Source organism: Zalophus californianus, chromosome 5 (assembly GCF_009762305.2).
Source record: "Zalophus californianus isolate mZalCal1 chromosome 5, mZalCal1.pri.v2, whole genome shotgun sequence".
In the NCBI taxonomy this organism is placed as follows: Eukaryota; Metazoa; Chordata; class Mammalia; order Carnivora; family Otariidae; genus Zalophus; species Zalophus californianus.
Genome location: NC_045599.1, coordinates 87,771,803 through 87,792,860, shown reverse-complemented (window position 1 = coordinate 87,792,860; position 21,058 = coordinate 87,771,803). Strand labels below are relative to the sequence as shown.

Sequence of the window (21,058 nt, the reverse complement as noted above, 5' to 3'; positions counted from 1 at the left end):
TGAACTGGATTCATTAGAATCTTCCATACATTCCTTTAAGATTGAATTTTTAGAACTGAAAGTGGGCAACAGCTGGTGCTCTTCCAAAACATATCAGTTGTCTTATGTTCCTTGGGAATATGACTTTGCAGGCTGTTATTTGACCTTAGAGTAGAAATAAAATTCATACAGACATGTGCCTGTCCTTCATACCTGCTCTGTGACTTTTTCATTTCAGAATCTCATTTTCTTAATTAGGATTTATCATTGCCTGGAAATTAAGGGGTGTTCAGTCTTTACCAGAAAATATGGTATTTTTAACTTTTTTGAGTAGTCTTAAAGTCACAAACGAAAGTAGGAAGAAGCATGATAGAAACATCAGAGAATCCAAGTGTGTGCCTGAAGGCAGATGTCTGAACTTTCTGGAGAAGGGTGGTGGTAAACCAGGCTTCATGATTATCTACGTCTGAGAATAAGATCAAGATGAGACCTTGGGAAGGAACTCTTGATAGAAACCAGTGGTTCTCAATCCTTAGCTGCACAGGAGAATCACCTGGAGTATTTATGTGATTTTTTTTTTTTTTGATACCTGGGCCCCTTCATTACAGATTCTGATTTAACTGGTTTTGGTAGCACCCAAGCACCAGCATATTGAGCTGCCCAGGTGATTCTAGTTCATGTGCAGCCAGGGGTGAACAGCACTATAGATGCAGTATGGGCTGAGTTGATCAGGGGTCTGACTGGTAGCCCAGGTTCTTTTGATGAACTGCAGTTACAAGGATGAATACACTAAGAAAACTTTTCAGTAAAAATTTGAAAAAAAAAACAAACAACTAATCATACTATCATATCTTAGCTAGCTTTCTAAGCTAATGTTTTTGAAAAACTAGACCCAGTATTAATGCAACATATTATGTTGTTATGGCCAATTACAGTTTGACAAAGGGCTTTGACATGAATAAATTCATAGTTATAGGCATATGTTTGTTTTTGCAGGGGGAAAACAAATCTGAGTATTTCTTAGGATTAACTCCAGTTGGTGTTGTTGTCTACAAGAATAAAAAGCAAGTGGGGAAGTATTTCTGGTAAGTATAACTTGAGGGCAGAGTTGGTATGAAAATTATACGGTCTCTGTGCTTGGCTTATGGGTCTTTGTTAGTGGAAAGAAAACAGGTACATTTCCAGTGGTTGATAAATAAATGAGTGAAACTGGGTATAAGTTTTCTCCCAGTGCATCTTAGTATGTATTTACTTTGTAAATTTTAGGTACTGTGATTCTGGACTCTCTTGTCCATGCACATTGGGTATGGTAGGGTTTCCTACCCATTCCACTGTGTACTGATGGGCTGTGGGCCCAAGACTCCTCTGAGTTCTAATGCTAAATGGGGGAGGACTGTAGCCCTACGCTGTGTCTGGGAAGGCAGTACTGGCCAAGGGCCTGGGGATTCCAAGCTGGTCTGTATCTACTAGAGAAGCACAGGAGAATGAGAATGGAATTTTGTTTAGGAAGGTGTCCAGAGCAAATGACTTATAGGGAGCGCTCAACAGTTACTGTAGCAGTCTATAAAGGAGCTGCGATGAGCCAGCCTTTTCCCTCTGGGAACTTCTCTGAATTGCTGAAAGATTAATTCTTACAAACTGCACCACCACCACCGTCTGCTTTGTTTTTTAGGCCACGGATTACAAAGGTTCACTTCAAGGAGACACAGTTTGAACTCAGAGTGCTGGGAAAAGATGTAAGTTTTTGTTGAGCACTCAGCTTCACTGAGGCAGGAAGTCTTGTCTGTCCGTGGGTAACTTAAAAGACATTGTGAAGTAAAAGTGCCATGTTTCCCCAGCTGCAGCCATGTGGAACCAGATTAATTGACTCATATACACAGCTTCTCAAGGGAGGGAAAGGGAAGTGAGGAGAAATGAATGAATTGCTTATGGAGACATGTCATTTTAGTTTGAGCAAAGGCGGGGGGGAAACCCTTTCTAGGGCACAAGAGAGAATAGGAGGTGATTATCATTATTAGAGTAATTTGCCTAAAAGTACTATCTATGAAGGTAGGATTCATATCCTCAGAAGAGTGCAGCCCACATATAGGATAAAGAGTGTCCTAATTTTGTCCCAAAGTAAATTAAACGACCTGTAGGGAGTCATACTTCTGTTCTTTCCCTAGTTGAGCATGGTAGATAAACCGGAGGGGAAATTCTGGAGGCTTTTAAAGGAGCATGTAAGGCAAGGGTGCAGAGATACTGACCTTCTCCCTGCAACTTGGCAGTGTCCTCCAGGATTGTTTGGGTAATGGGCACAGTATTTGTCGGAGCCTGGAGGTGCTTTCATGCCTTGACAGGTGGCTTTTAAGAAACTGTGCCCAAAAAGGCAAGGCTGTGAAAGCTTCCTTTTAATCTGTGAAAATAATGCTCCCTTGAAGTGCTGTTATTCTAATTTGTATTTATGGGATAAATTAGTGAAAATAGGATGTACGAGAATCCATCCTTCTGTGTCTTTGCTGGTGACTTTATGTAGACCAAAAACCTAAGTGGATGGCATTGAATTGACTTTCTGATGAGATGTCTGTTGTAAAAACGAGGTGAGTAGAGCCTGCGCTTCCGCATCTCCATATGGAGATGCGGAAAAGGAACGGCAGTGACCGCAGGTGGAACTCGGCGTTGGGCAGAGGTCTCCCCGGCAGCAGGCCCTCACACACTGCGGAATGATCAGTGAACTGCTGGACTGAGATTATGTACTGTCCAGCTGGAAAACCTGGTCTTTCTAGAAAAAAAAAATACAATGATCCCTCCCTGAACTGTGACAGACTGCCATTTATTGATAAAATTAAAATTGGATTTTGAAATGAGTTTTAATTTGTAAGGATGGGAAATTCCAGATTTTTACAAAAATGATAGTCCAAACCAAACACCTCATAGTAGTTTGTAACAGTCTATAATTTTCTTCAACTCCTGATTAGACACATCAATCTTAAAAGATGAGCTGTAAGATTGAATGAAAATCATCCAAAAAGTAGAACAGCTAATTAGGTAGTAGGGCCATTTGGTTTTCTCCCTGTCCTGCCACTGGTTTCACAAGACTTAATGCAAGGAGTAAGGTCTATTCAACATGTTGAAGATACTGTTTCATGTTTTTAATAGGAATATTACAATAAAATAGTAAGACTTTTCATGGAAGCTTTGCTATTTTTTATGGTCACGTTCCCCCTTATACCTAAGTTATTTTTGTGAGCAAGGTCCTTTGTTCAACTACTTTTATGTTATCATTAGTGTGCCTCAAAATGTCTTCTGCCGCAGGATAAATATTTGGTAAAGTTGCAACTAACTTGAACTTTCAGCTTCTTATATTTTTCATTATTAGGAGAAAACAAAAAAACAAAATTGGTATTTTTCATGTTACTCTTTTTTAAGAGATCTTATTTATTTATATGAGAGAGAGAGAGGAGAGAGCATGAGTTGGGGGAGGCGCAGAGGGAGAAGCAGGCTCCTGGCTGAGCAGGGAGCCAGATGCCAGTTTTGGTCCCTGGACCCCAAGATCATGACCTGAGCTGAAGGCAGACGCTTAACTGACTGAGCCACCCAGGCGCCCTTCATGTTACTTTTTAATGGCAGTCTCCATGGTGTGGCCTCGTCTGCTACACACTCAGCCCTGCCTCAGTCCCTTCAGCTTGGAAAAGGAGTGGTTTTTGGGGGCCGCCTGAGACACCGTGTCTCCTGGGTCGTTAGCCTGGTGTCATCAATCTCTTGCAAGGTGCTGAAGTCAGGCTTGAATCAAAGGGATTATTATTTTTTTATAAGACATTAATTTAACCAAAGTACTCCGTTTTCTGAGTGTTCTTGCTTTGCAGTATGTCTTCTTTCTCCACCAGGGTATCTCTCTTTGAGGCAATGATTTACATAATGGTAGAATTAAGTTGGTTATTATGGAGATCTAACTGTAATCATAGATTAAATATGAAAGCCCCCTGAAACCTATCACCTGGACCAGTAGTCATAGCTTGAAAAATGGTTGAAATGCTTATTCTGGTTTTCTGCTCCACTGGTCCAGTCAGAGAGACATAACTCAGTATGCTCAATACTGTTAAGACCAAATTCAGATATTCAGTTCCCAAAACAACAGCAATGTCCTACAGATAAAAGATTTTTCCTGGTGTCATGCTATACCACTAATACTGTCCAATTCTACTTTTTAATATTAACTGTGTCCAACAAAACACATCAACATATCTTAATAAATACAAAGAATGCATTAGTATGTACTATGTATCTCTTCCTTTGCATCCACAAGTAACGATCTCCTCTTTCTCAGATACAACCTAGATGAGTTTAGTGATTCATTTTGGAGAGAGCAACAAATAGTTGTCTGCAACTAAAAACCGATTTTTTTTTTTTAAAGAATTTATTTATTTGACAGAGACACAGCGGGAGAAGGAACACAAGCAGGGGGAGTGGGAGAGGGAGAAGCAGGTGATGCGGGGCTCAATCCCGGGACCCCGGGATTATGACCTGTGCCAAAGGCAGACGCTTAATGACTGAGCCACCCAGGCACCCCTAAAAACTGATTTTGTAAACATTTATTCCTCTGACAGGTTCAGCAGCTAATTATTATAAATACTTTTATGGATTATTTAAGCTTCAAAATAGGTGCTGTGACTTCAGTAATACCTCCCAGAAAGTAAAAACTTTTAGTATAAAGGTCTTCCATGACAATTTTAGAAAATCTGGGAAATATGTTATAAAGAAGAAAATGAAAATTACATTTTAAAATTCAGTGGTAACGATTATTATTTTGGTGCCGTCCCTTTCAGATTTTGCCCTGTTAGCACAAATGTATAATATATGTACGTTTGTATACACATGAATACATGTCATCCCTTGTATGGTTCTGTACACAGGTTTTATATTTAGTATCATATGATAAGCATTTCTCCTCTTATTATATTTATTCATATGTGCCTGCACAGTGTTTGATAATGTGTTTTAGTTTTACAGGTTTGACCATTTTTTCTTAATTTCATGGATCAGTTTTTCCCTCCTGTTGTATCTTATAATTGTTTTCTGCTGGTAGACGTGAAAGCTGTGGAGTTTTATGTTGATCTCAAATCTGGCCATGTTGCTGAATTCTTGTGTGCTAGCCAAGAGTTCTTAATTTGATTCTCATAAATTTTTGTAGGTATATAATTATATCATTTGCAAGTAAAAATAATTTATTTTCTCATTTCTGTTATTTATGTTTCATATTTTATAGTGTTGGTCATCACTTATAGAAGAGTGTTAAGTGATTGAATAAAGCATCTTTGGTTTCTGATTTTAATGAAAATATCACTATTCCACCACTTAAGTATTAGCTCTTGGTTTTAGGAACATGTGTTTATTATGAGGGGTTTAAATTTTTTAAAAGTCTGTTATCAAATGGTTGCTTTTCACTGAATTCCTTGAGAGTAAACATTGTTGCCTGTTCACTCATTGGGCAACTAATGCTTACTTAAGAACTGCAGAGGCGGGGTGCCTGGCTGGCTCACTTGGTAGATCAGGCAACTCTTGATCTTGAGGTTGTAAGTTTGAGCCCCATGTTGGGTGTAGGGATTACTTAAAATCTTAAAAAATAATAAATCAATAAATAAAAATAAAAAATCCAGACGAGAGAGGGTAGTGGCTCAGACCAGGGTAGCAACATTTCGAGTGCTGAGAAACTGTTGGAATCTGGATTTAGCTACATGGTTTCATGGATGTGGGGAGGTATGAGAGAGAGAGGAGTCCTGGTGACTTAAAGGTGTTTGGCCTGAAAGGCTGGAAGAATGGAGCTGCCATCCAGCGGGGTGGGAAAGGCTTTGAGTTGAGCAGGTTTGGGGAGGAAGATCAGGAATCCCATGTTTAACAATGTTGCATTTGAGATACCTGTTATACATCTAGGTAGAGACATTTAAGAAGTGGGCTCTAGGAGTCCAGAGTTGGGGACCGAAGTCTGGGCAGGATAGTGAGATTTGATAATCAGTGACATATCCTGGTATTCGGAGCCCTGAGACTACATGAGGTCATTAAGAGAATGAGTGCAGATGAGAAGAGGAAGAACCAGAAAAAGAGGCTGGGAAGCAATAACCAGGCAGGTAGGAAGAATACTGATTGTATCCAATTTTGCCAACTAAAAATCACGTTTTATGTCAAATCATGCTGATATGTCAAATCAGGAGAGGGATGAGAATTGACTGCTGAATTTAGGAATGTAGGAGGTCATTGATAAGACCACTTTCAGTGGATTGAAGAGTGAGCTTTATCTCAGCAGTTCCACTCTTACGTCTGTGCGCCCTGGAGAATCACAAGGGACGTATATCCTTACTGTAGCACTCATGTGCAAGAAAAACACCCTGGGTGGGGGGCACCTGGGTGGCTCAGTTGTTAAGCGTCTGCCTTTGGCTCAGGTCAGGATCCCAGGATCTGGGGATTGAGCCCCACATCAGGCTCCTTGCTTAGTGGGGAGCCTGCTTCTCCCTCTGCCTCTGCCTGCAGCTCTCCCTGCTTGTGCTCATGTGCTCTCTCTCTGACAAATAAATAAATACAATCCTAAAAAAAAAGAAAAAGAAAAACACCCTGAGAGGAGTCCATTATTAGGGAATGACTCCCCACTCCCCAGTGCATGCTACTTAAGGAAAAAAGCAAAAGAGGTAATAGGAGGAGTGGAACTGGAGAGGGTCAATGTAGACAACTCTTTTGAGGAGTTTTGGCACAAAGAGGAACCAGGTAGGAAGAAGGCTGTCAGGGGAAGTGGGTCAAGAGAGTTTCTTTTTTAAGTTGGAAAAATAATAGCACATGTATACTCCGATAAGAACGATCCAATATATGATAAACGCTTGATGATGTGGTAGGGGGAGAGAGAATTGCTGGAACGATATTCCTTGAGTGGGCGACAGGGGATGACAGCTGGTGTATAAATAGAAGGGTTGGTTTGAGAGGGCGGCCAGGACAGTTGATCTCTGGTTAACAGGCATGAAGATGGAGCATGGGAATGTAGATTAGGGTAGCTGGGTAGTTCTCTTATGATGTTCTGCTTTCTGTTTTGAGGGAACTAGGTATTAAGGTCATCAGCTGAGGCTGAAGTTGGGTAGGAGGTGGTGGGGGTCTGAAGGAAGAAGAAGGTATGAAATAGTAATTTTAGAGAGAAAATAGACAAGGCACCTGTGGTTTGGTGATATCCTATGATAGCCTGGTAGTACAAAGGGTGCTGAATTTAAAATGAGCCCACTCATGGTATGCTTTTCTCCACACACATTCAGTAGCGCTGGTGCAGACATCAAGCAAGTGGAGAGTTGGTTTGGTGAAGAGAAGAGTACAAAGAGAAGGGCTAGGGAATTAGGTGAGGCAGGGGAGCCAATCCAGTGGTTTATCATGGAATTGAGACTGGGTAAGGAAAGAGCGAGAACTGTGAAAAGGGGTGGGGTCTGGTGGCAGGAGGTCCTGGTTGGAGGAGTTGAAAGCTTGGTGGGGGTGGAGAAGTGGAGGGAGTAAGTTGGAGAGACGGGGTGGTCAGAGGGTTGGGTGCTAGGCCTTGAGATCACAGAGGAGCTTCAGCTATTGTAAATGGGAAGTTATCAGGCAGGGGTTCTTACCTTCTTACCCCCCCACCCCTGGGCTGTTTGGCAGCATCAAGAGACAGTTTTGGTTCTCACGGTGCAGGATGGGGCAGAGAGGCTCCTGGTATCTAGAGGGTAGAGGTTGAATATGCTGCTGCACATTTTACAACATGTTGTAAATGGACAAGACACATGTCAGTCGTGCTAAAGCTGAGAGCCCTGCTGTGGGGTTGCAAGCACGGGAGTGAGTGGTTGGGATAGAGAGGAAGACAACAGCACTGAGAAGTTCAGGGAACTGAGATGTCTGGGTATTGGAGGCATTGTTTCTATTTACATATTGAAATTTCCAGTAATTAACACAAGAGTAGTATTGGAGGGTGTGACTGACTGCAATAGCTTTGGTGTTTGAGGGAGAGGACTTTCAGGATGACAGCCACCAGAGAGATGGCAGGTGATGGGATCTGATGAGATCCCAAGCTGGGAGTTGTAGGGGAAAGAGGAGAGAATGGTCCAAAAGCAGCCTTGGGGAGCAAGCAGGAATCTTCTCTACTCTCAGGCCCACTGATATGAGGACCTGGGACAAGAGGCAAAGTTCCCACTCCGGTGGGCTGCAGTTAAGACAAGTCCTCGGGGGAGAGCCAGGCTTCTCCTGGCACGCCAGGGTGAAGGCAGTATAAGAGAGCAGACGGCGGGGCCAAGGGATTTTACTGATGGGAGACTGTCAATTCCAGAGGGCATGAAGGAAGGGTTTCAGGAGTTGGGTGGTGGGGGGGTGTGGGGGTGTGGGGACAAACTAGGGGAATTGCTGAGTATCATTTCGGGGTTACTACGCTCAAGAGAGCGTAGTAGATGGGGTCCAGTGGATTCAAGGCAGATGAAGGTGGAGAGGCCGTGGATGTCTGAAGGGAGTGGGGTTTGTTTTCTGTGTCTGCTCCTCTCTGCTGGTGGTGGAGGTAGAAGGCCTGAGGGAAGGGAGGTGGTCCCAGGGCACAGTTCAGTCTCACGTGTTGTGGAAGAGGGCCTCTCTTACTTGTGTGGTGGCTGGGGGACTTGAGCATGGGTGGGGGAACTGGGTGATGCCTCCAGCCCTGAGCCTTACCTACCGCGAGGAGAGTGGCTGCCTCATGGAGCATGGAGGAGGTAAGAACGGAGGCAGACACCCTGATCAGGGGAGGTGATGGGAAGGCAGTCACCACAAGGATGGAGCGAAGTGGGCAGATTTGGGAAGCACTGAGGAGGTAAAACAGCTTCCGATGGGTAGCAGATGGAATGTTTTCGTGAAAACTCAGGAGGAGTTGGGATCATATCCAAATGCCTTGGTTTCATCAACAGGGAGAGTGTGCAGTCCCCAGCAGTAGGCCCAGAGGTTGGCCAAAGGCCTAAGAGATTGGTCCCCTTTTCCCACCCGAGATTGGCATGTATATTTGTTGAATAAATGAAAAAAATGAGGCTGTGATTACTTTTATGTGTAACACATCATGAAACTAACCTCAGCCTAAACTTATCCAGCGTGACAGGATGTCGACCCAAAAGGTTCCTGGCAAGTCTGGCCACAGGTAATTAGATCCACTTGGCCGAACTCTTTGAGAAGAGTACACGGGAAGTCTTGGTGGCCAGGAGTTGTCACTGTTTATCAGCAAGCCGGGGAGGTCTTGCTCACGTAGGCTAAGGGTTCCTTCACGTTGTAAGTGCAACTATAGATTTAAAAATATTCTTTTTGTATGAAAATAATTCAAAATTTACAAAAAGTGGCAAAAATTAAAATATTGCAAAGAACATGGTCATGTACATTCACCCACTTATATTCACTCACTGTTAATGTTTTACTGCATTTCCTTTTTCATTTCTCTCTCTCTCTACACACACACACACACACACACACACACACACGCACGTGCACAATTCTTTTCTGAGTGATTTGAGGGTTTTCATGTGTGACACATCTCTAAATAATTCAGTGGGTATTTCCTAAGAATAGGGATGCTCTCTGATAGAACCGCAGTACAATTATCAGCTTAACAAGTTTATGTTGATTTAATACTTATATCATCTGCTTTCTACATTGCAGTTTTGTTTAGCCTAATAATGTCCTTTATAGTATTTTCCCTCTCCGGTATAGAATCCAATTAATCTTCTTTCTTTATTTTTTTTATTAAAAGATTTTATTTATTTATTTGAGAGAGAGAGAATGAGAGCACGAGAGGGAAGAGGGTCAGAGGGAGAAGCAGACTCTGTGCAGAGCAGGGAGCCCGATGCGGGACTCGATCCCGGGACTCCAGGATCATGACCTGAGCTGAAGGCAGTCACTTAACCAACTGAGCCACCCAGGCGCCCCAATTAATCTTCTTTAATCTGAAACATTTTTGTAGCATTTTTGTTTTTTATGACATCGACTTTTTTTTGAGAGAGAGAGTCTGTGTTCTCAGCTGGAAAGCCGCATAAGCGGTTGTGCCCTCCTTAGGGCATCGCATCTGGAGGCACGTGATGATCATCCATCCGATGTCTCTTGGTGGTTACACACAGTTTCATCACCTAGTCAGGATGTTGATTTGATTTCCCACTGAACAGTTAATTGTTTTTCTTTTTCCTCCTTTACAGTTAATGAGTAATCTGTGGGGAGATACCGTAATTCAATGCAAATGTCCTGCTCCTCTTCAAAATTTCCCTGTAGACTTAGCATTCATTAAGGATTCTTGCCTGATCTGATTTTTTACTATGATGCTGGTAAAATGCTGATTTTCTAGCTCTTCCACACCCCTCACATCCATCAGTCGGCCCTTGGCATTCCACTGTAAGCAAGAGCCACACCTTCTCTCTCTTTTATTTATCCTATCAGCATGGAATTACTAATCCCCCCCCCCCCGGGGGTTTATAATACATTACTGTGCCTAACTATTTTGGTACTCAAGTTGTCCTAGATGTGGTCCTTTAATCTGGCTCCTGTGCCCTTTTGACCTAACCCTATCGTTTTGTTGGTCATTTTCTTCCTTTTTGGTACAATATGGTGTTTTAGGTGCATCTTGTATCTACTCTGCACCTACCCTACATCCACCCTGTTACCAGCCATTTCTCCAATGAGCCCTGGTTCTGTTCAGAGGGGACGGGTCAAGATCTGGGTGTTAGGTGTGGTCATTGCTACTGGGGTGACCTTAATTTTTGGCTTTTTCAGTGGATAGAGCTAAGGAATACACACATGCATGTATCCATTTATAAATCCATAAATAATATGTGTGCATATAAACATGCTCATACTCATTGTAGAAATCACGAGTTCACATTGTATCTCCAATTTCCCCCATCCATCCCCACGGCATTCTTTCTGGCCTTCCCTCATTTCATATTTGTATGTCTTGAGAAACTTGGCTCCCAGCAACAGAAATACATTTACTTATTTGCTCAATTGTAAAATATATCTCAAATAGTTTCAGAATTGCTTTGTCTAAACCACAAAAATTGACAGTTGTTTGTAGTTCTTTCACTCACATATACCATCTTGCCAAGACTGAGGGCATATAGTCAAATGCTGTGTTCAGAATGAACTTGGGCTGGCCCTTCCTTCCTGCTTCCCTTATTCCTGAGATTTTGGTATTCATTTGTGATCTGGTTAGGTTTACTTGTTTCAGCTTTAGGTCCCCTTCATATTCTTATTTATTTCATTTTATTTTTTGAAGATGTAGAAGATTAACATGCTTCCAAAAGTCAAAACTGTACAAAAAGGCACAGAGAAGTATCACTAATTCCCATATTCTTTCAATTCTGTTTTCCCTGCCCTTCTTTGTAGGTAACCAACTTTAGTGTTTTATGCTTCATCCTTCTTGTGTTTCTGTTTGTACAGATAAACATATTTAAAACATTTTCTTTCTTTCTTACCCAAAAGATAGCACACTATTATATGCCTTTGAACTTCATTTCACTTTCACCCAGTAATACCTCCTAGAATTTCTTTATTATCAGTCCATTGAGAGCTTTCTGGTTCTTCTGTGCAGCTACATAGGACTGCATTGAGTGTGTGTACCATCGTTTACTCACCCAACTTCTTATGCTTAGACAATTTAGGTAGTTTTCAGTAGTTTGCAATTAAAAATTTTCCTCCAGTGACTTTGTGCATATGTATTTTTATATTGTGGAAGGAGTATCTTTGGGGTAAATTCCCAGGAGTGGATTGCATGGCCAAAGTGTAAGTGCATGTATAGCTTTGTTAGGTATTTCCATATCCCCTCCTCCATCTTGAGTTTTTCTGCCACTTTGCATCTCCACCACCATGTATGAGCGCACCGGAACTAAGGTGTAATATTCTCCCCTGTGCATTCCTGAGTGCGGCTCCGTTAGTAATATTTGGATCCTGATGCCACACAACAGCTTGGTTTGGCATCTCTCGGGTTCGGAGATGGATGCTAGCCGTGTTGTCAAATAGCATGGTTTAGGTCCAGGCCTCCCACTTATCTAACTTTGGACAATTCACTGAGCAACATTTAACCTACATTTGTTTATTTATAAAATGAAAACGACAAAATCTGCCTCACAGGGTTGTTGTGAGGTTGAAAGCACCTAGTCTGAAGTTGGACTTAAAATAGGCTCCTGATTTATGTCTCTGAATTGGAATTGTCTTGGCCTCATGCCACCCAGAGCTACTGAAGCTTTGCACAGGAAGGGCTCAGGGAGCACCTTGTTCTGGACCAGTCTCGGCTGGTGAGTAGCTTATGCCAAGGCAGGAAGGGGAGTGCAGGTCTCCCAGGGCCATGCATTTTCCTCTGCTTCACTTGCTGGTATGTTTGTTGACTTTCTCTATAATTAAAACACATGGACCACATATTTGGAAAAAATTTTAAAATTCTGCTATGAAACATTTTTAAATTGAGTATCAGTAGGTCTTACCAGAGATGCCTTCATTTTAAGAAGCTTAAATAACATTTGTTATTTATAAATCTATAACATTTGTAAACTGGGAATAAAGATTATCTTTACAAAAATAAATCTGCAAAAGACAATTACATGATTTCACTCATGTGGAATTTAAGAAACAAAACAAAGGAGCATAGGGAAAGGAAGGGAAAAATAAACTAAGACAAAATCAGAGAGGGAGACAAACCATAAGAGGCTCTTAACTATGGGAAACAAACTGAGGGTTTGCTGGAGGGGAAGGGGGTGGGGGGATGGGGCCACTGGGTGATGGACATTAAGGAGGACACCTGATATAATGAGCACTGGGTATTATATGCAGCTGATGAATCACTGAACTCTACCTGTGAAACTAATAGTACAGTACTACATGTTAATTAATTGAATTTAAATAAAATAAAATTTAAAAAATAAATCTGCAAGTAGATGAGAGAAATGACAACATGTTGGTAAATGCTGTGGTTTCTCTAAAGAGAAGGTGAGGAAAAGAGAGTAAAACAACAAAAGCCAACCATCTGGATTCCTGGGTTTGCATCTGTGCATTTTTTCAAGTAGGAAGCAGAATAAGCTCAACATAATAGTTTTCAAAGTTTACTGAAACATGATATAAATATTCTCTGATGTTTTGGCTCATGTTTTCTCTTTCTGAATTTTTGGGAGGAAATGAAAAAGAAGCACACAATCTAACACATCCTTTCCAGTGCTATAATTTATGTTTCTGTGAGCTAGAAAGAGTTACGTGCAATTATTCATCAAGCAATCAATCTATTCAGCTGTAAAAGAGGTAAAAAGGTTTTTCACATTTAGTATATATTTTGGAATAGCACCCACACAGCTGACAAAAAAGTACTGGAATATTTTTGCTCTTTTTGTTCTTTTATTGTAAAATGTATATGCAAGAAAGGAAATTAATTTGATTCTCCAAGTGCTCTGCTGATATACACAGTGATTTTTAATACAAACCATATTATATGCATTTCAAAAGGAATTTTTAAAAAGTAACTGGGATGTGTGTGTGTGTGTGTGTGTGTGTGTGTAGGGGTATATATGTGTCATGTAAAATTTTCTAATCCAGAGTACTGAAAAGTCCCTTTCTTGAAAGGAAGTGCTCTGCTCATATAAATCGGGGAAATAGCAAGTACCTTACCAGCTCTTGGAGACTGCCATAGCACATCCGCACATGAGCAGATCTGAGTGGTTAATCTGGTGCTGCCCAGTTGTTTGACCACCACACTCTCTGATGCCAATATTAGAGGACTCTAATGTTGTAAGAAAGACTCTTTAGGGAGGCTTATGTAAAGAAAAAGCTTGGGGCGCCTAGCTGGCTCAGTTGGAGGAGCATGCGACTCTTGGTCTCGGGGTTGTGAGTTTGAGCCCCATTTTGGGTGTAGAGATTACTTAAATAAATATAAAAAGAAAAGAAAAAGCTTGAAAGAATGCCCTTCCCAAATAAGATTGTTAGTTTGCTTTGTGGCAGGGCTCACGGTGAATTCTTTATTGAACTTGGGAGGCCAGAAGAGAGAGCAGTGGCAAACACGGGGACAGTCACTGAAACAGACATTGTGCCTGCTTTCATAGCTCAGCTTTTAAAACCCTAGTCATTTGGTCTCACCATTTATAATGATGGCATTTTTCAAAACACCATTTTGGGATATCTCTTTGGTATCTGTTTTCAGTTCCACCCCTTGCCGGCCTTTGCTTGATCAGTAATGAGGTTATTGCAGTCATGTGCTATCAGCCCTCTGAAGATTTTGTTTCTCCCCCTAGTGCCTAAAGTCAGTTAACAATTGCCAGGTAGATATAAATCTTGTTGAGAATGCACATTAAAAAACAAACAAACCCACCATACTTTAGACTTTCTTTTTTTTAAAGATTTTATTTATTCACTGGAGAGAGAGAGAGACAGAGTACGAGCAGGAGGGAGGGGTAGAAGCAGACTCCCCATTGAGCTGGGAACCCAACTTGAGACTCAATCCCAGGACCTGGAGATCATGACCTGAGCTGAAGGCACATGCTTAAGCATCTGAGCCACCCAGGTGCCTCATACTTTAGACTTGTAATCTTCATACTTACTTTTATCCTCTCCTCTGCTTCTGTGGATCACTGATGATCAGAAATCTCTCTGCTAGGGGACTTTCCAGTATTTATGAAATGACTGCATCTTACTCTTGTTAGAAGTTCTAATCTTTTAAAAATATTTACCTGTGCAGTGTACCTGAGGTTGCTTCTCTGACCTTGGAGGTGGGACAAACATATAATAGGATTGAGAAGATGTTCACCCCATAATTCTAGGGAGCCTGGGGAAGGCAGACTGTCCAGTTGGGGCTGCTTCCCAAGACAGCAATGGAAGAACCAGTAGAGCATGGACTGACTGTGGCAACAAGGGTCAGGCTTGGGAGAGGCAGTGAGAATCAGCTGGGCCCAGGGTGAGTGCACTATGTAGCTCATAGTGGATGTGAGCCCCTCCAGGACCTTTCCAGTAATCTCAATACACTTCAGAGAAGCCGGGCTGAAGTAGATTTATTTCTTGAAGCTTGCAAAGAGAAACAGCCGGCAAAGATGGGAACAGAAACCAAGAGATCCAAGGGAGTTGGGTGGGGAATTCATTGATATGATACGGGTCCTGAATTCTCAAAAATGATAGGACTGGGAGTTTGAGCCACGTTTACCTAGGACTCCAAGGTGCAGTGAAACCCCTACATGGTATTCAAGTTACAGGTGATTTAAACTTGCTCAGTTTATAAAATAAAAATATTATAAAAACCTGTATTAGAAGAGGATTCAGGGGGCACCTGGATGGCTTAGTCAGTTAAGTGTCTGACTCTTGATCTCAGCTTAGGTCTTGATCTCAGGGTTGTGAGTTCAAGCCCTCCACTGCACTCCATGCTGTGTGTAGAGCCTACTTTAAAAAAAAGAGAGAGAGAGAGATTCAGAATATAGCTTTTTTTCTGGCATGAAATGACAAAAATTGAGTGCTTTTGCCAAAAGCAAACCGTTGGTGCTTGGATAAAGTATTTTAGCAGTGGGTTGGAATGAACCTCTGAAGTTATCTACTCACCTTTTTATGAATGAATGGAAAGGTGCTAATTGTCCATGTCTGTAGGAAAAGGTTTAGTGGGAGAGACCTTTGTGATGCCGCATCAGTCCCATTCATGCCAGTGGTTACTGTCAGTGGCAAAAATGCATGGAATTTATTCAGAATTCTTGGTTTCTTTTTTACTTATGTTAACCCTCCTTTGAGTATTTGGATTATCCTGCTAACAGTGGGATAAAAACCAGGCAGCTGGTGTTACAGCTCTGATTTAATGGAGAATGCGTTCATACTTGTCATTTGCACATGGCAGAAGTAATTAGGAGGCCTGTGGGAACCTCTTTTATTCCTTTAATATATTTGTACCCAAGGAAACTTGAGAAAACCCAATTCTGGTTGGACTCTTAAATACCTTTTCTCCTGTCATGAAGTGATGGTAGTTAAAAAAAAATATATTGGATATCCTGTGGCTGGGTCTCTATTTAAAAAGAAAAAAAATATAGACGCTTATGTGAAGAATAAAATGAAAACCAGCTCAAGAAAAGTTTGAGGGGATTTACTTTATTTTTAAGATTGAATGTTTTTTGTTTCTCCTCCATTTTTAGAAATCTAGATTATGTGCCATTAAATAACTTTCTGAAAATTTGTTTTCGGGTATGCAAATCCCACCTTATTTGCTAAAATTTTAGTACAAGTATCAGTGTCACAGAGTAGTCTTTCCCAGCCACCGTTACTTGTTGGTGATAACGTCCAGTAGGTCCTGGCCCACGTGGTGCTCTAGGTGTTGAAAGGCACAAGAAGGTGGGGTGTAGATACTGAGGTAGGTGGTGGCAGGGGGGAGGGGACAGCCTATCCTGTACTCGCTTTATCTTGATCATTTATCCTGATACAATGTAATCACAAGCAAAATTATTTTAAAATAAACGACCTGTGCATCGTATTTTTGGGTAATCCAGTGACCTGAAAAACATGTACACACACACACACACACACACACACACACACACATACACAAAGAAAAAAACTCTTAACAGTGGTTGCCTGTGGGGAAGGGGATTAGGAACAGTGGTGGGAGGGAGATTTTAGTTATCCATGTGTGTCCATTTTGGTAACTTTTGGCATCTGTACCATGTGTGTATATTTTATATTAAAGAAAGAAAAGGAAAAGGAAAATCCCTCCCCTCTAAGCATTTTTCTCTCCTGGCAGGATATTTGGTTCCCCACCCTGCACCCAAGGATCTTCTGTCATTTCCTGGGTACCCCCTCCCCCCATTTATTTTGCTTTTGAAGAAAACCCTTTCTGAATTCATTGACTGTTCTCCCTTATCTCTAATTTTGTAATTCCTCCCCCTTTCATGCAAGGCACTGAAGATTTCTTACCGTGAAATGCAGTCACCTCCTTTCAAACCCCGTTTGACCTTTGCGGGTCCCTTGAGACTTGTGCTCTCCTCCCAGCCTCTGGGACATCATTGCCTCCTCGTCTATTTTGACCCCTCTCACTCCATCTCCACAAGCATCCTGGCTATGGTTTTATCTTCCCCCACTTCATTCTGTCTCCCTGAACAATCTGTCTTATGCTCTCAGGTGAAATCATCTCTGTCAGCAGGGATGGCCTGTCTCTTCAGTTCAGTGCCTGCAGGTTTCCTGGACCGCTCAGGTATTTAGTTCCCCATTCCATGGGCACCTCAAAATCAAAATCGCCTGAGCTTCCTATCCATTCCCTCACCATCCAAATCCCCAGTTTTTTCCACTTGCTGTATTTTATTAGGTAGCATTCCCCATGACAGAAACCTGGGAATTGTCTTAAGTTCCTTCCTCCACTTCACAAGGTTTTGGAATTACAGTTGGCCTTGCCGTAACATGCATATATTGGCTCTGTTGTCATCATACCCTTTCATCTTATAAATAAACTTCTAAACTGGGCAGCCTCATTCCAGATGGACTTGGAAGAAATTTCATGCATATAAATATGTTCTGTCTTTATTAAAAGGTGGGGAGGATCCTTTCAGTTACTCCTCTGCATTGCCAGTTTTGTGTTTATACATCCATAGAAACCTCATTCCAGGGGCATTTCTGCATTTAAGACTTGAGTTTGCTAATTTTGTCTTCGATAAAAAGCAATAACAGAACTTCACCGAACTTGTAGTTTATTATCTGAGTACTTCTGTTGTATTTTGCTTGGTTTCCTATTCAGTCACTTAAAAAAAAAAAAAAAAAGTATCTTCTGCACAAGTAGAATGACTTCTTATCTATTAAATGTAGGTAAGTATCCATAGGATTAAAATAATAGTTGAAATTTAATGTATACCTATTGTGTACTTTACATCTGTCATATCATTTATTTATTTATTTATTTATTTTGTCACATCATTTATTTCACCCAGTAACTGGGTGCAGAATGCAGAAGCTCAGAGACATGATTTGGATGTGCTTGGATGACACTGCTGTGGTGGTTGCTCCTCGCATGGGCCCCTCTTGAGATTCTTTAGTCATCAGTTTAAATGGGGCCTGTATAGTCCTTAAAAATAATCCAGTTAAGAACTGGATTTATGGGCATCTCCTTTTTATTGGGAGTTGATTTCCACACAGTTGGTGTTGTCCTGTTTGGGTGCTCATTTATGATAGAAATGTTTACAGTCCTTCCATGCCATGCCCCTGATTATCCGTGGTCATGGGGTGACACAGAAGCAGGTGATAAAGGTGATGTCACTAAGATTTACATGGAACTTACATTTTGTAATTTTAATTATTGAAGGTGGTTTTAAGGCAACATTCCAAAAATCGTTACCAGGAGATAATTGGTTTTTGTTTTATGTGTTAATAATTTCTCTGCTTACTTGAATTTTTGGTAACTAGAAGGTGGCTGTCATCTGAAGAACATTATGGTCAGTAATTCATGTTCTCTCTTTTCTCTTAGTGCAATGAAACCTCATTCTTTTTTGAAGCTCGAAGTAAGACTGCTTGCAAGCATCTTTGGAAGTGCAGTGTAGAACATCATACATTTTTTAGGTATGTTAATGTGAAAGTTTTATGCATTGTTCTAATGAAAATTGATTTGTTTTTATAACAGTAATTCTTTTCTGTCTACAGTAGAAATTTAGAAGTGTTTCTCTTTTGTTAATTTTTTTCAGCCACCTAATTTTCTGGATCATATTAACACACACACGCACACACACACACACACACACACACACACAGATACCTTCTTCTTTCCTACTACAAGAAAGGGTCAAGGACTTTTGTATATATAAAGAGTGAAGCTTTGGTATTGGTGGAAATTAAATGTTCTGAGGACATACTAAATTTGAAATGCCTGTTAGCCATCTAAGTAGAGATGTGGAGTAGGCGGTCGGGTGTACAAGGCCTCTTGGAAAGACCAAGGCTGGCCATGTAAACTTACTGGGTAATTAAGGCACAGAGGACTGGATGAAGTCATCTGTGGCAAAAGTGAGGAAAGAGAAGCAGATAGCCAAGGACTGAGCTGTGGGATCTTCCCAGCATTTAGAGGGTGGTAAGAACCAATGAAGGAGTATAAGAAGGAGTAGCCAGTAGCCAGTAAAGTGTATGGAAAAAATGGGAACTAGGGAGGAAAATGTCCTGGTGAATAAGAAGCTGGCAGCTGCGTTGCATGCTCCTCGGAGGTCAAGTGAAATGAGGATAAGGAATAGACCCTTGGATTGTGGCAACACTTCTTGTTTCACATCCTTATGGTGTAAAGATAAAACCACATCCTCTCAGGTAACATATAAAGCTTTATTTTTTGCTTTTAAATTTAAAGCTAGATTAATTCTTCCCCTAATTCCTATTTGATGTGCATGGAGCACTTCCCCCAAATAACATGATGTTCGAGAAGTATTCTTATACAGTGACCAGTGTCCTTCATAGAGTTTATACTAGGTGAGGGATGTGGCCCAGTGGGTCTGAGACATCGCCACTAGGCCAGTGGGGCCTGAGCCAAGGAGCTCCACATGGAAGGTGTCTCTTGAAGGTACCCTGGAATGGGAAGTCCCGAAATAGAAAGAACTGTGAAACACCACATCAGATCTGCCATGAAAACCATGGCATGGGTAAATCAACATAGTGACAAAATCCTTTTTTTTTTCTTTTGTGACAAAATTCTTAAGTGGAGAAAGTATTTGATGTATGTAAAATCCTAGAGAGTGGTTGTATTTCAAATTTTAGCTTAAAATAACTGATAATTATCTCCTGCCAACATGTAGAATAAATAAAATATTTCGACTAGCTGTGAAACAGTGTTGCACTGTATTTTCTTCGTAGCTTTTGCTCAAGTGTTGTGTGAGTATTTATGAATCCTTATCTAATTTTCTTTTAAAAATTTATTAGAATGCCAGAAAATGAATCAAATTCATTGTCAAGAAAACTCAGCAAGTTTGGATCCATGAGTTATAAGCACCGGTATAGGTAAATGGCATTTTTTCCTTGGGGAAGGGTGTGTGTATGTATGAATAAATACATATTGAGGTCAGTTGTCCACATATATGCACATTAAAGTTTATGACTTAAATCTTTTTTTAATTTTTCTACAGTGCCCATGAATTTCAAAAGTGTAACAGTTTATTAAAACTTTCTTGACGGGGGTGCCTGGGTGGTGCAGTCGCTTAAGTGTCCTAACTCTTGATTTCGGCTCAGGTCATGATCTCAGGGCCTTGAGATCGAGCCCCTCTTTGGGCTCCACACTGGGTGTGGAGCCTGCTTGGGATTCTTTTTCTCCCTCTCTCTCTGCCCCTTCCCCACTCTCCTCTCTCTTTCTCTGTCTCCCCTATTTCTAGAAAACAAAAAACAAAAAAAACAGCCTTTCAGGTTTAAGCTTAGGGCTTTTAGAATGTAGTAAAGCTTATTATCTTCAGACATTCGTTTCAATACAATTATCACTTTATTTTTAATTATGTTGTGATTATGAAACAAAGTAGGTATCCTGAATTGTAGTTGAATGGTGTTCTTAGGACATTCAGTTGATCCCCTGTTGTAACACAATGTGTACTTTATACTGTGGATCAAATCATGTTCCCTACTGCATAAAACCTACATGTAGCAATGCTGTAATTATATCTAAACTTTACTGAGCAGTAACTAAGTGCCATGTATTGTGCTAAATGTTTTCCAATCACTGCTTCTTTGAATCATTGCAGTCTTCTTAACATTATCCTCCTTAATATGTGAGGAAACTAAGGTTCAGAGAGGCCAAGTCACTCTTCAAGGTAACCCAGCTAGGAAGCTGGAAATTTTTATATTGAGAAGAACTGAGAGTCAGTATTTGGGCTGTTTTTCCAGTTGGGGCATAAAACATTTTTAGGGTTATCAAGAGAATGTGTAAATCTATCTCCTTGTCACTAAAATGAAGCTAGTGAAAAGGCATCTGTCAGTGTTCATGCTATTAAAGTTGTAATTATGCTGCTTAACATATGCTGTAGTCGGTTTCCACAAATTTACCCATACCTGATTTCTCAAATTTATTGAAATGCAAATGTTGTGGCTACTGGGAATGATTATTAGAAACTTATTGGATTTTGCATATTAAATATCATTTCTTCCGAGAATGTAATTAAAGGTAACCTTTGCAGAA

General features: G+C 40.9%; 1 protein-coding gene across 4 annotated transcripts in view; it reads left to right on the top strand.

Moving 5' to 3' along the window:
* Positions 1 to 21,058, top strand: part of EPB41L4A (erythrocyte membrane protein band 4.1 like 4A) — a 240,904-nt gene that overhangs the window by 146,715 nt on the left and 73,131 nt on the right. For all 4 annotated transcript variants that reach the window (XM_027606510.2, XM_027606509.2, XM_027606511.2 and 1 more), the window contains exons 9-12: positions 976 to 1,064; positions 1,652 to 1,715; positions 18,392 to 18,483; positions 19,819 to 19,896. In XM_027606510.2, coding sequence (XP_027462311.1) covers positions 976 to 1,064; positions 1,652 to 1,715; positions 18,392 to 18,483; positions 19,819 to 19,896 — 323 coding nt within the window. The remainder of the gene's footprint in view (positions 1 to 975; positions 1,065 to 1,651; positions 1,716 to 18,391; positions 18,484 to 19,818; positions 19,897 to 21,058) is intronic.